Source organism: Oncorhynchus nerka, linkage group LG14 (assembly GCF_034236695.1).
Source record: "Oncorhynchus nerka isolate Pitt River linkage group LG14, Oner_Uvic_2.0, whole genome shotgun sequence".
Classification (NCBI taxonomy): Eukaryota; Metazoa; Chordata; class Actinopteri; order Salmoniformes; family Salmonidae; genus Oncorhynchus; species Oncorhynchus nerka.
Genome location: NC_088409.1, coordinates 94,402,372 through 94,415,593, shown reverse-complemented (window position 1 = coordinate 94,415,593; position 13,222 = coordinate 94,402,372). Strand labels below are relative to the sequence as shown.

General features: G+C 44.6%; 1 protein-coding gene across 1 annotated transcript; it reads right to left on the bottom strand.

Moving 5' to 3' along the window:
* Nucleotides 1-540: 540 nt before the first annotated feature.
* Nucleotides 541-9,203, bottom strand: c18h3orf33 (c18h3orf33 homolog (H. sapiens)). The gene is made up of 8 exons (XM_065027231.1): nucleotides 8,951-9,203; nucleotides 8,736-8,795; nucleotides 7,692-8,166; nucleotides 4,731-4,870; nucleotides 3,050-3,113; nucleotides 2,756-2,812; nucleotides 2,331-2,416; nucleotides 541-1,366 (listed from the first exon to the last, which is right to left on the bottom strand). Exons 1-8 carry the CDS (start codon nucleotides 9,059-9,061, stop codon nucleotides 1,112-1,114), a joined length of 1,248 nt encoding a protein of 415 aa, XP_064883303.1. The 5' UTR covers nucleotides 9,062-9,203; the 3' UTR covers nucleotides 541-1,111.
* Nucleotides 9,204-13,222: the final 4,019 nt, after the last annotated feature.

The following is a 13,222-nucleotide window of genomic DNA, read 5'->3' as shown; positions in this document are numbered from 1 at the left end:
GTCTACGTTACTCTGGTCCACGTTACTCTAGTCCACGTCAGAAGTTGTCTACCTCTTTAGCTGAACATGAGAACCATTCAATAGTCTTCAATATTTCCATCAATAATCTGCATAATGGAGCACAATCTACTCTGTTTTTAATAATAATAACAACAAATCAAATACTGACTGTACTATAGCACATAAACAATTGTTTAGAGACTGAAAATCAATAGAAGAGAGATATTTTGGTGGGACTTCAGGTATTCAATTTGAATGTGAAATATTTAAAAATATATATTCTTCGAAATGATATCAATGTTATTATATTGATTGAATAACTTAGAAAATAACAACTAATTTCTATATACAGATGGGCATAATTTAAATATATTAGCATGAAATTACACTCTATCCAACCAGTGCTTTCTGAGGTACCTCCACAAAGAGAATTTGTAAATCGCCCCCATCACAATCTCCCATCAAATTTCACAATGGCTTTTACATGCAGCATTACTTATTCATGATTGAACATCTAGAATATAAAACACAATGCAGAAATGAATTAACCAATGCATATTTATTTCACAAATCAAAATGCGTTTGATGTAGATATGTGGATTTCTGACAGCCAAGTTTCTTTAAATGATCTAATGAAACATCAACATATTCTGACCCACGAAGGGGAACACCAACTGTAAGTAGACTGGTTTCTATTCTGTCTTGTCATTGCCGTGTCAGTGTGTTTAATCTCCACCGATATATATCAACTTTAATAAGCAAGTGGGTCCCCAAAAAATTTTTGTCCCATGTCTACGATTTTGTCGATACCCCCATTCGTTTGAGACATCGTTTCACACTTTTCCCCGATAGTAAAGAACAGGAGAAAATATTGTTTGTACAGATAATCATGTGAATATTGTCCATTTTCTATTTTGAGAGCAAATCTCTGGGCAATCAGCTGACAAATAGATGATCCACTTCACAAACACAGACACGTAACGACACAGCTGGGCCTGAGAGAGACGGGCCTGAGAGAGACGGGCCTGAGCCTTGCAACATTCATCAACATACTTTCAAGCCTAATTGAAATCAGTCAGTCAAGCAGTCAGTCAGTCAACCAACCAACCAATCACGTCCACTTGAAGATCCTCCTGATGAGTCTGACCAGTGAGTTGTCCCAAACAGCCTGTGAGGTCCTCTCCCATAGGCTATCCTCTTTCCACATGCCTCGCCCCTTCCGCTCGGCCTTGACCTCTGCCTTGAGCAGCCGTTGGTGGAGCCGCAGGTAAAGGTGGGACTGAGGGTGGAGTCCAGAGACTGGGACAGTGCGTGCCAGACCCAACCTCAACACCTCCTCATTCAGACACAGACTCCTCAATGACCCCTGGGGGAGAGAGAACAGAGGGAGGTTAATATCACATCTGTAGGTTTCATTATCTTCAACATTCAGTTAATTCATAGCCATAAAGAGAGTAACAGTGTCCTGAAGATACCAGAGAGTCAGTAACTAACTCATGTTAGTCCACTCAGACAGTAAGGCTGCGTTTACACAGGCAGCCCAATTCTGAACTTCTTTTACACTAATTGGTCTTTTGACAAATCACATCAGATCGTTTCACATCAGATCTTTTTCAGAGCTGAACTGATTGGTCAAAAGACCCAATTAGTGATAAAAAAAATATCAAAATTGGGGTTCCTGTTAAAACGCAGCCTCACTGACCCTGCTACCAGAGACCAGACAGCAACTGACCCTGCTACCAGAGACCAGACAGCAACTGACCCTGTTACCAGAGACCAGACAGCAACTGACCCTGCTACCAGAGACCAGACAGCAACTGACCCTGCTACCAGAGACCAGACAGCAACTGAACATGCTACCAAAGACCAGACAGCAACTGAACCTGCTACCAGACACCAGACAGCAACTGACCCGGCTAACAGACACCAGACAGTAACTGACCCGGCTAACAGACACCAGACAGTAACTGACCCGGCTAACAGACACCAGACAGTAACTGACCCGGCCAACAGACAAACAGTAACTGACCCGGCCAACAGACAGACAGTAACTGACCCGGCCAACAAACAGACAGTAACTGCCCCGGCCAACAGACAGACAGTAACTGCCCCGGCCAACAGACAGACAGTAACTGCCCCGGCCAACAGACAGACAGTAACTGCCCCGGCCAACAGACAGACAGTAACTGCCCCGGCCAACAGACAGACAGTATCTGCCCCGGCTAACAGACACAGACAGTTATTGACCCGGCTGACAGACACAGACAGAAACTGACCCGGCCAACAGACAGACAGTAACTGCCCCGGCCAACAAACAGACAGTAACTGACCCGGCTAACAGAAACCAGACAGTGCAGTGTCTCCTCCTCTCTGCTGACCAGTTTGAGCCACAGACACAGACAGTTATTGACCCGGGCTGGACAGACACAGAGGAGAGAAGCAGGGAGAGAAGACCTGACGGTGACACACATACAGTACACCTGAAACTGACCTGCCAGGTGAGACCAACAGACACCTGAGGAGTAAGACCTGCCAGGTGAGACAACAAACACCTGAGGACCTGCCAGGTGAACTGACCTGCCAGGTGAGACACACATACAGAAACCAGGAGAGAAGACCTGCCAGTGACACCTCCTCACCTGAGGAGAGAAGACCTGCCAGGTGACACACAGTTTGAGGAGAGAAGACCAGGTGAGACACCGTCTGGGAGGAAGACTCCAGGTGAGACACACTCCACCACCTGAGGAGAGAAGACCTGCCAGGTGAGACCCCCTGAGGGTCAGGTGAGACTCCACCACCTGAGGAGGAAGACCTGCCAGGGAGACACACGACTACCACCTGAGGAGAGAAGACCTGCCAGGTGAGACACACATACAGTACACCTGAGGAGAGAAGACCTGCCAGGTGAGACACACATACAGTACACCTGAGGAGAGAAGACCTGCCAGGTGAGACACACATACAGTACACCTGAGGAGAGAAGACCTGCCAGGTGAGACACATACAGTACACCTGAGGAGAGAAGACATGCCAGGTGAGACACACATACGGTACACCTGAGGAGAGAAGACCTGCCAGGTGAGACACACGACCACCACCTGAGGAGAGAAGACCTGCCAGGTGAGACACACATACGGTACACAAGAGGAGAGAAGACGTGCCAGGTGAGACACACATACAGTACACCTGAGGAGAGAAGACCTGTCAGGTGAGACACACATACAGTACACCTGAGGAGAGAAGACCTGTCAGGTGAGACACACATACAGTACACCTGAGGAGAGAAGACCTGCCAGGTGAGACACACATACAGTACACCTGAGGAGAGAAGACCTGTCAGGTGAGACACGCATACGGTACACAAGAGGAGAAGACCTACAGTACACCTGAGGAGAGAAGACCTGCCAGGTGAGACACACATACGGTACACCTGAGGAGAGAAGACCTGCCAGGTGAGACACAGATACGGTACACCTGAGGAGAGAAGACCTGCCAGGTGAGACACACATACAGTACACCTGAGGAGAGAAGACCTGCCTGGTGAGACACACGACCACCACCTGAGGAGAGAAGTCCTGCCAGGTGAGACACACATACGGTACACCTGAGGAGAGAAAACCTGCCAGGTGAGACACAGATACGGTACACCTGAGGAGAGAAGACCTGCCAGGTGAGACACACATACAGTACACCTGAGGAGAGAAGACCTGCCAGGTGAGACACACATACGGTACACAAGAGGAGAGAAGACCTGCCAGGTGGGACACACGACCACCACCTGAGGAGAGAAGACCTGCCAGGTGAGACACACATACGGTACACAAGAGGAGAGAAGACCTGCCAGGTGGGACACACGACCACCACCTGAGGAGAGAAGACCTGCCAGGTGAGACACACATACGGTACACAAGAGGAGAGAAGACCTATCAGGTGAGACATACATACAGTACACCTGAGGAGAGAAGACCTGTCAGGTGAGACACACATACGGTACACCTGAGGAGAGAAGACCTGCCAGGTGAGACACACATACAGTACACCTGAGGAGAGAAGACATGCCAGGTGAGACACCTGAGGAGAGAAGACCTGTCAGGTGAGACACACATACGGTACACCTGAGGAGAGAAGACCTGCCAGGTGAGACACACATACAGTACACCTGAGGAGAGAAGACATGCCAGGTGAGACACACATACGGTACACCTGAGGAGAGAAGACCTGTCAGGTGAGACACACATACAGTACACCTGAGGAGAGAAGACATGCCAGGTGAGACATAGATACGGTACACCTGAGGAGAGAAGACATGCCAGGTGAGACACACATACAGTACACCTGAGGAGAGAAGACATGCCAGGTGAGACATAGATACGGTACACCTGAGGAGAGAAGACATGCCAGGTGAGACATAGATACGGTACACCTGAGGAGAGAAGACATGTCAGGTGAGACATAGATACGGTACACCTGAGGAGAGAAGACCTGCCAGGTGAGACACACATACGGTACACCTGAGCTAAGGAGTTCCTAGCTATGGCTGTGGTCTATTGTAGACCTGAAGGTGGCACAGTCAGGAGCTTGACAAACTGAAAGACAGACTGTTGTAAGATATAGTATCAGACATGTACTATGCAAAGATGTACAACCACAGCAGTAGAGATACTGTATTACTGAAGGCACAGGCAAGGAAATACATTAAATAACTGTGGGCAGAGGTCAAGCCTGTACACCTGTGGGCAGAGGTCAAGCCTGTACACCTGTGGGCAGAGGTCAAGCCTGTACACCTGTGGGCAGAGGTCAAGCCTGTACACCTGTGGGCAGAGGTCAAGCCTGTACACCTGTGGGCAGAGGTCAAGCCTGTGTCCTAAAACTACAGGAGGTCAAAGAGACAAAGCTATAGAGAGAGTCTATTAATCTCTTTAACTAGAGGAGAGCGTCTCCCTGGTCTCAGACGGAGCTGTAAGAGCACTTTCTAATACCCTCTAACTCAGTTTGACTGCAGGGCAGAAGCATAACGTAATACTGCAGCTAGCCCTCTTCTCTAACAGGCTTACTATGCTAACTCAGTCCGATGAAGGGAGCTAAACTCCAGTGCCCTTGAATGCAGGCAGAAGGCATGACACTCACGTTTAGAAAAAATAAATGTTGGTCTAAATTAGATAAAGATTAAAAAGATGTTGACGTTTCAGTCACAATGACCTTTATCAGACATCAAGCCATGATCCAAAACCTATCAAATCAAATGCATTGAATTAAAAGTGTTTACTTTGATTTTAGGAAAATATATATAAAAAACTGTCTCTACAGGAGAGACCAAACATTAGGTTGACAACTATACTTCATCAAAGCAAACCTTCTCTTCCACTAAATCAAACAGCACAGTTAGAGACCAGCTGACAGTCTACAGATGACACAGTTATGTTAAAGAGACCAGCAGACACAGTTATGTTAAAGAGACCAGCAGACACAGTTATGTTAGAGACCAGCAGACACAGTTATGTTAGAGACCAGCAGACACAGTTATGTTAAAGACCAGCAGACACAGTTATGTTAAAGAGACCAGCAGACACAGTTATGTTAAAGAGACCAGCTGACACAGTTATGTTAGAGAGACCAGCAGACACAGTTATGTTAGAGAGACCAGCTGACACAGTTATGTTAGAGAGACCAGCAGACACAGTTATGTTAAAGAGACCAGCAGACACAGTTATGTTAGAGACCAGCAGACACAGTTATGTTAAAGAGACCAGCAGACACAGTTATGTTAGAGACCAGCAGACACAGTTATGTTAGAGACCAGCAGACACAGTTATGTTAAAGAGACCAGCAGACACAGTTATGTTAAAGAGACCAGCTGACACAGTTATGTTAGAGAGACCAGCAGACACAGTTATGTTAAAGAGACCAGCAGACACAGTTATGTTAGAGAGACCAGCAGACACAGTTATGTTAAAGAGACCAGCAGACAGTCTACAGCAGACACAGTTATGTTAAAGAGACCAGCAGACACAGTTATGTTAGCAGAGACTCAGCAGCAGTCTAAGGCACTGCATCTCATTGCAAGAGGCGTCACTACAGTCCCTGGTTCGAAAAAAGGCTGTATCACATCCGGCAGTGATTGGGAGTCCCATTGGGAGGCGCACAATTGGCCCAGCATCGGCCGTCATTGTAAATAAGAATTTAATCTTAACTGACTTGCCTAGTTAAATCAAAATAAATACATTGAAATGTTAGAGACGGTTATGTAAGAGTGCAGCAGACTGTCTCTGGAAAACAGTTATGACGTTCTAATAGGGATTAGTATAGATTTAAATGACTAATTGGGGACAGCTGCGTGAATGATGAGACTAGACTTTTCAACAGCTGGGAGGTGAATTCTAATCCTCATTATCATACTGTAATTGGCCTTTACCCTGTGGGCTCTGAGTGTGTTGGTAAAGTTGAAGGGCATGTGAACCCATCCATTCTTCCCATACCTTTAGCCAGTAGGGGGTCTACCATACCTTTAGCCAGTAGGGGGTCTACCATACCTTTAGCCAGTAGGGGGTCTACCATACCTTTAGCCAACAGGGGTCTTCCATACCTTTAGCCAACAGGGGTCTTCCATACCTTTAGCCAACAGGGGTCTTCCATACCTTTAGCCAACAGGGGTCTTCCATACCTTTAGCCAACAGGGGTCTTCCATACCTTTAGCCAACAGGGGTCTTCCATACCTTTAGCCAACAGGGGTCTTCCATACCTTTAGCCAACAGGGGTCTTCCATACCTTTAGCCAACAGGGGTCTTCCATACCTTTAGCCAACAGGGATCTTCCATACCTTTAGCCAACAGGGGTCTTCCGTACCTTTAGCCAACAGGGGTCTTCCGTACCTTTAGCCAACAGGGGTCTTCCGTACCTTTAGCCAACAGGGGTCTTCCGTACCTTTAGCCAACAGGGGTCTTCCGTACCTTTAGCCAACAGGGGTCTTCCGTACCTTTAGCCAACAGGGGTCTTCCGTACCTTTAGCCAACAGGGAGGGGTCTTCCGTACCTTTAGCCAACAGGGGTCTTCCGTACCTTTAGCCAACGGGGGTCTTCCATACCTTTAGCCAACGGGGGTCTACCATACCTTTAGCCAACAGGGGTCTTCCATACCTTTAGCCAACAGGGGTCTTCCATACCTTTAGCCAACAGGGGTCTTCCATACCTTTAGCCAACAGGGGTCTTCCATACCTTTAGCCAACAGGGGTCTTCCATACCTTTAGCCAACAGGGGTCTTCCATACCTTTAGCCAACAGGGGTCTTCCATACCTTTAGCCAACAGGGGTCTTCCATACCTTTAGCCAACAGGGGTCTTCCATACCTTAAGCCAACAGGGGGTCTACCATACCTTTAGTCAACAGGGGTCTTCCATACCTTTAGTCAACAGGGGTCTACCATACCTTAAGCCAACAGGAGTCTACCATACCTTAAGCCAGTAGGGGGTCTACCATACCTTTAGCCAGTAGGGGGTCTTCCATACCTTTAGTCAAAAGGGGGTCTTCCATACCTTTAGTCAAAAGGGGGTCTTCCCTACCTTAAGCCAACAGGGGTCTTCCATATCTTTAGCAGGTAGGTGATCTTCCATACCTTTAGCCAACAGGGGATCTTCCATACCTTTAGCCAACAGGGGGTCTTCCATACTTTTAGCAGGTAGGGGATCTTCCATACCTTAAGCCAACAGGGGGTCTTCCATACTTTTAGCAGGTAGGTGATCTTCCATACCTTTAGCCGACAGGGGATCTTCCATACCTTTAGCCAGTAGGGGGTCTACCATACCTTTAGTCAAAAGGGGGTCTTCCATACCTTTAGTCAAAGGGGGGTCTTCCATACCTTTAGCAGGTAGGGGATCTTCCATACCTTTAGCCAACAGGGGGTCTTCCATACCTTTAGCAGGTAGGGGATCTTCCATACCTTTAGTCAAAAGGGGGTCCTCCATACCTTTAGCCAACAGGGGGTTTTCCATACCTTTAGCAGGTAGGGGGTCTTCCATACCTTTAGCCAACAGGGGAGAGAGGACAGGGATGTAGATGGGGATGTGCTCCACCTCCAGTCCAGTCTCTGTGATGGTCTGGACTCTCCCTCTGAGGCTCACATTCTTCTCTATGAACCTCGCTGGGATCTCGGAGGCTAATCCAAACCTAGTGATCTGACGATGGGTGGTGAGGCACAAAAGACCTGGTTAGAAAATCATTCATAACCGTTGGAAGTACAACGTGTTGTAATCTGTTACACTGTACCGTCCAATGACGTCACCGTGACATAATTGTTTCGGGCAACACAAAATTGGAACCAATTACTAGTATTCTATTAACTAAACAAAACGACATATCATATTAGCTGAACACAACAACAGATAAGCAAGACCTTTCTAAAGCCAAGGGGTGGTCTGGTTGATCTGGTTAAGAAGAAAAGGCTAACTAAACAACATCAACTAGGATAAACACATCAGGCAAACAGCTCATCAACTGCCACCCTCCTTCCTAAATTGACCCTGACCGTATGACCTATCCAGCCATATGGCATTTAAATTGAACAAGGGGGAATGGCTCATCTCATCTCCAGTCTGGTAAAAAAAACGCCACAATCTGTTGGCGTCTTCGAGATAATTTAGCCCGTCTTCAACATGGGTTTGTGGGAAACTCGACTCGCTACCTCCTCCTGGTGGAACATACCTGCATCACAGCTCGCTTTATATGAATAGGCTAAACTACTTACCAATTTAATACTCCTTGATATTACTATTACACCGGCAATTGCTAGTCCAGTACTGATGTTCTAGAAGAGAAAACAGATAGATGTTAACCAAATATGTGTTAGCTAACGTTGGGTCTTTATTCCATTTTAACATCTAATCTGCGGTCTCATTTGAATGAACCGTCTTATCCCCTTCAATGCTTGCATCTGCCATTTGTATCCCATTTGGTTCTTACCCGGACAATGGTTAAATTATCGTCAGCGAACTGAGAAATTACTGAAATTATATTTTTAGACTGTGTTTCTCCTTTCTCGTCTGTCTCTGCCTCACTTCTGGACTCCGGCATGTTGTTGACATGTCTAAAAGACTACAAACAGTCGCCCCGCCCACTAAGTACAGTAGGTAGCGTGGACCATAAAACCCTACAGTACCGTCTGGTGTGGCGTTTTCATTAATGTTTCATTATCTAGTCCTATTGCTGCTAAATCGAATGTTATATATATTGTGTATAGAAAATATGATGCAATAGCATCAATTAGGTGTGAGATGTGTACAAACATTCTCACGGCGTCACAAAGTACAGTATGTTATTGGAGTAATCCCGACAAAAAAAAAACATTTGAAACCACTGTGTGCATTTCTAAGACGTATTAAATATTTTCCAAATATATCTTGGGAAATGTTGGTACAAAAGTTCCTCAGAACATATTACAACATAGCGGGTGTACAAGTCCCATAGGGTACAGTCCAGAGTTAGGGTCCATTCCGTAGAAAATCCTACCGATTTAGAAAGTAAAGCAAATGTCAATTCCAAATGTTCCTCGTTGAACTATTGAAGAGAAATGGATTGCAATTTTAGTGTACTTCCCAAACTGACTGGAATTTCAATGGAATTGAACCCCAAACTCTGGTACGGTCACCCTGTAAGGTCTGATCTTTTCAATTTAAAAGGGGTTACGTGGGGACTGCGGTTGAAAATTAGCCGGCTGGCTAAAACCGGCACTTTTACTGAAACGTTGATTAATGTGCACTGTCCCTGTAAAAATAAAAAATAAACTCAAACTCAAACGTGAACACTGGCCTCAGAGAAGGTAAGGACAACTCCAACACCAAAGCAGGTTGTTTAAAACCAGCTTTTCTTGTGTGTTGGGTATCAAATATGTTTTTGCAGCAACCAATCACAAATGATTTGTATTCCATGTGAAAGTCAATAGCTGAACAATCTTTTTAAAAACCCTCTCTTGCAGTAATCTTGGAAAATAATGTACAAACTGAAATTAAGCCAAACAGACATAAAAAAAAAAGAAGTTAATATTCATGTAATTTAAATATTTAGTAAATCAAACAAATCATAGCTGCAGTCAAGGTCCATAAATATTTGAACATTAACTAAGTTATTATTATTTTAGCTGTCTACCCACAGCATATTGGGGTTTAAATTAAATAATGAATATGAGCTGAAAATGCAGACTTTTAGCTGTAATTTGAAGGTATTTACATCCAAATGAGATGAAGAGTGTAGGAATTACAGCACTTTTTTTTTTATATTTGTGGACCTGACTGTATACATACATTTCCTTATGTAAGTGAATGCTGGTCTTGTATAGTTGTATAGGTCATATTAAAATAACTGTAAATAGTACTGGCACAGACAGGCATAAGACCATGTACAAACAGCAGCATCACAAGTTGTAAAATAAACAGAAAATTTAAAAACTATATGTTCAAGGATAACAAAAGTCTCACAGTATGAAGGCTTAACATCCGTGTGGAAACTCACTTACAGTATGAAGGCTTAACATCCGTGTGGAAACTCACTTACAGTATGAAGGCTTAACATCCGTGTGGAAACTCACTTACAGTATGTGAAGGCTTAGGCTTTACATCCGTGTGGAAACTCACTTACAGTATGAAGGCTTACATCCGTGTGGAAACTCCGTATGAAGGCTTAACATCCGGAAACTCACTTACAGTATGAAGGCTTTCCGTGTGGAAACTCATCCGTCCGTGTGGAAACTCACTTACAGTATGAAGGCTTAACATCTGTGTCACTTACAGTATGAAACATCAAACTCACTTACAGTATGAAGGCTTACAGTATGAAGGCTTTACATCCGTGTGGAAACTCACGTATGAAGGCTGTGAAACTCACTTACAGTAAACTGAAGGCTTTACATCCGTGTGGAAACTCACTTACAGTATGAAGGCTTTAAGGCTCACTACAGTCTTAACATCCGTGTGAAACTCACTTACAGTATGAAGGCTTTACATCCGTGTGGAAACTCACTTACAGTATGAAGGCTTTACATCCGTGTGGAAACTCACTTACAGTATGAAGGCTTTACATCCGTCACTTACAGTATGAAGGCTTTAAAAACTCACTTACAGTATGAAGGCTTAACATCCGTTAACATCCGTGTGGAAACTCACTTACAGTATGAAGGCTTAACATCCGTGTGGAAACTCACTTACAGTATGAAGGCTTTACATCCGTGTGGAAACTCACTTAAACTCACAGTATGAAGGCTTAACACATCTCACTTACAGTATGTGTGGAAACTCACTTACAGTATGAAGGCTTTACATCCGTGTGGAAACTCACTTACAGTATGAAGGCTTTACATCCGTGTGGAAACTCACTTACTATACAGTAAACTGAAGGCTTTACATCCGTGTGGAAACTCACTTACAGTATGAAGGCTTTACATCCGTGTGGAAACTCACTTACAGTATGAAGGCTTTACATCCGTGTGGAAACTCACTTACAGTATGAAGGCTTTACATCCGTGTGGAAACTCACTTACAGTATGAAGGCTTTACATCCGTGTGGAAACTCACTTACAGTATGAAGGCTTTACATCCGTGTGGAAACTCACTTACAAACTCACTTACAGTATGAAGCATCCGTTACATTACAGTATGAAGGCTTTACATCCGTGTGGAAACTCACTTACAGTATGAAGGCTTTCCGTGTGGAAACATCCATCCGTGTGGAAACTCACTTACAGTATGAAGGCTTAACATCCGTGTGGAAACTCACTTACAGTATGAAGGCTTAACATCCGTGTGGAAACTCACTTACAGTATGAAGGCTTAACATCCGTGTGGAAACTCACTTACAGTATGAAGGCTTAACATCCGTGTGGAAACTCACTTACAGTATGAAGGCTTTACATCCGTGTGGAAACTCAAACTCACTACAGTATGAAGGCTTAACATCCGTGTGGAAACTCACTTACAGTATGAAGGCTTAACATCCGTGTGGAAACTCACTTACAGTATGAAGGCTTAACATCCGTGTGGAAACTCACTTACAGTATGAAGGCTTAACATCCGTGTGGAAACTCACTTACAGTATGAAGGCTTAACATCCGTGTGGAAACTCACTTACAGTATGAAGGCTTTACATCCGTGTGGAAACTCACTTACAGTATGAAGGCTTTACATCCGTGTGGAAACTCACTTACAGTATGAAGGCTTAACATCCGTGTGGAAACTCACTTACAGTATGAAGGCTTAACATCCGTGTGGAAACTCACTTTTACAGTAAACTCACTTACAGAGGCTTAACATCCATGTGGAAACTCACTTACAGTATGAAGGCTTAACATCTGTGTGGAAACTCACTTACAGTATGAAGGCTTAACATCTGTGTGGAAACTCACTTACAGTATGAAGGCTTAACATCCGTGTGGAAACTCACTTATGAAGGCTTAGTAAACTCACAGAAAGGCTTTACATCCGTGTGGAAACTCACTTACAGTAAACTGAAGGCTTAACATCCGTGTGGAAACTCACTTACAGAAAGGCTTAACATCCGTGTGGAAACTCACTTACAGTATGAAGGCTTAACATCCGTGTGGAAACTCACTTACAGTATGAAGGCTTAACATCCGTGTGGAAACTCACTTACAGTATGAAGGCTTACATCCGTATGAAGGCTTAACATCCGTGTGGAAACTCACTTACAGTATGAAGGCTTAACATCCGTGTGGAAACTCACTTACAGTATGAAGGCTTAACATCTGTGGAAACTCACTTACAGTATGAAGGCTTAACATCCGTGTGGAAACTCACTTACAGTATGAAGGCTTAACATCTGTGTGGAAACTCACTTACAGTATGAATGAAGGCTTAACATCCGTGTGGAAACTCACTTACAGTATGAAGGCTTAACATCTGTGTGGAAACTCACTCACAGTATGAAGGCTTAACATCTGTGTGGAAACTCACTTACAGTATGAAGGCTTAACATCCGTGTGGAAACTCACTTACAGTATGAAGGCTTAACATCCGTGTGGAAACTCACTCACAGTATGAAGGCTTAACATCCGTGTGGAAACTCAGTGTGCAGTTTGTTGTTGTTGTTGTCCCCCACAAAGGAGAAACACCTGATCTAGGATCAGCTCATTTGACCCCCAACCCTGACTTTCACATTTAGAAACTGAGCCACATCTGAATTTGGACCTGTGGTTCGGGACACAAATGAAGAGAGAAACAGAGAAGC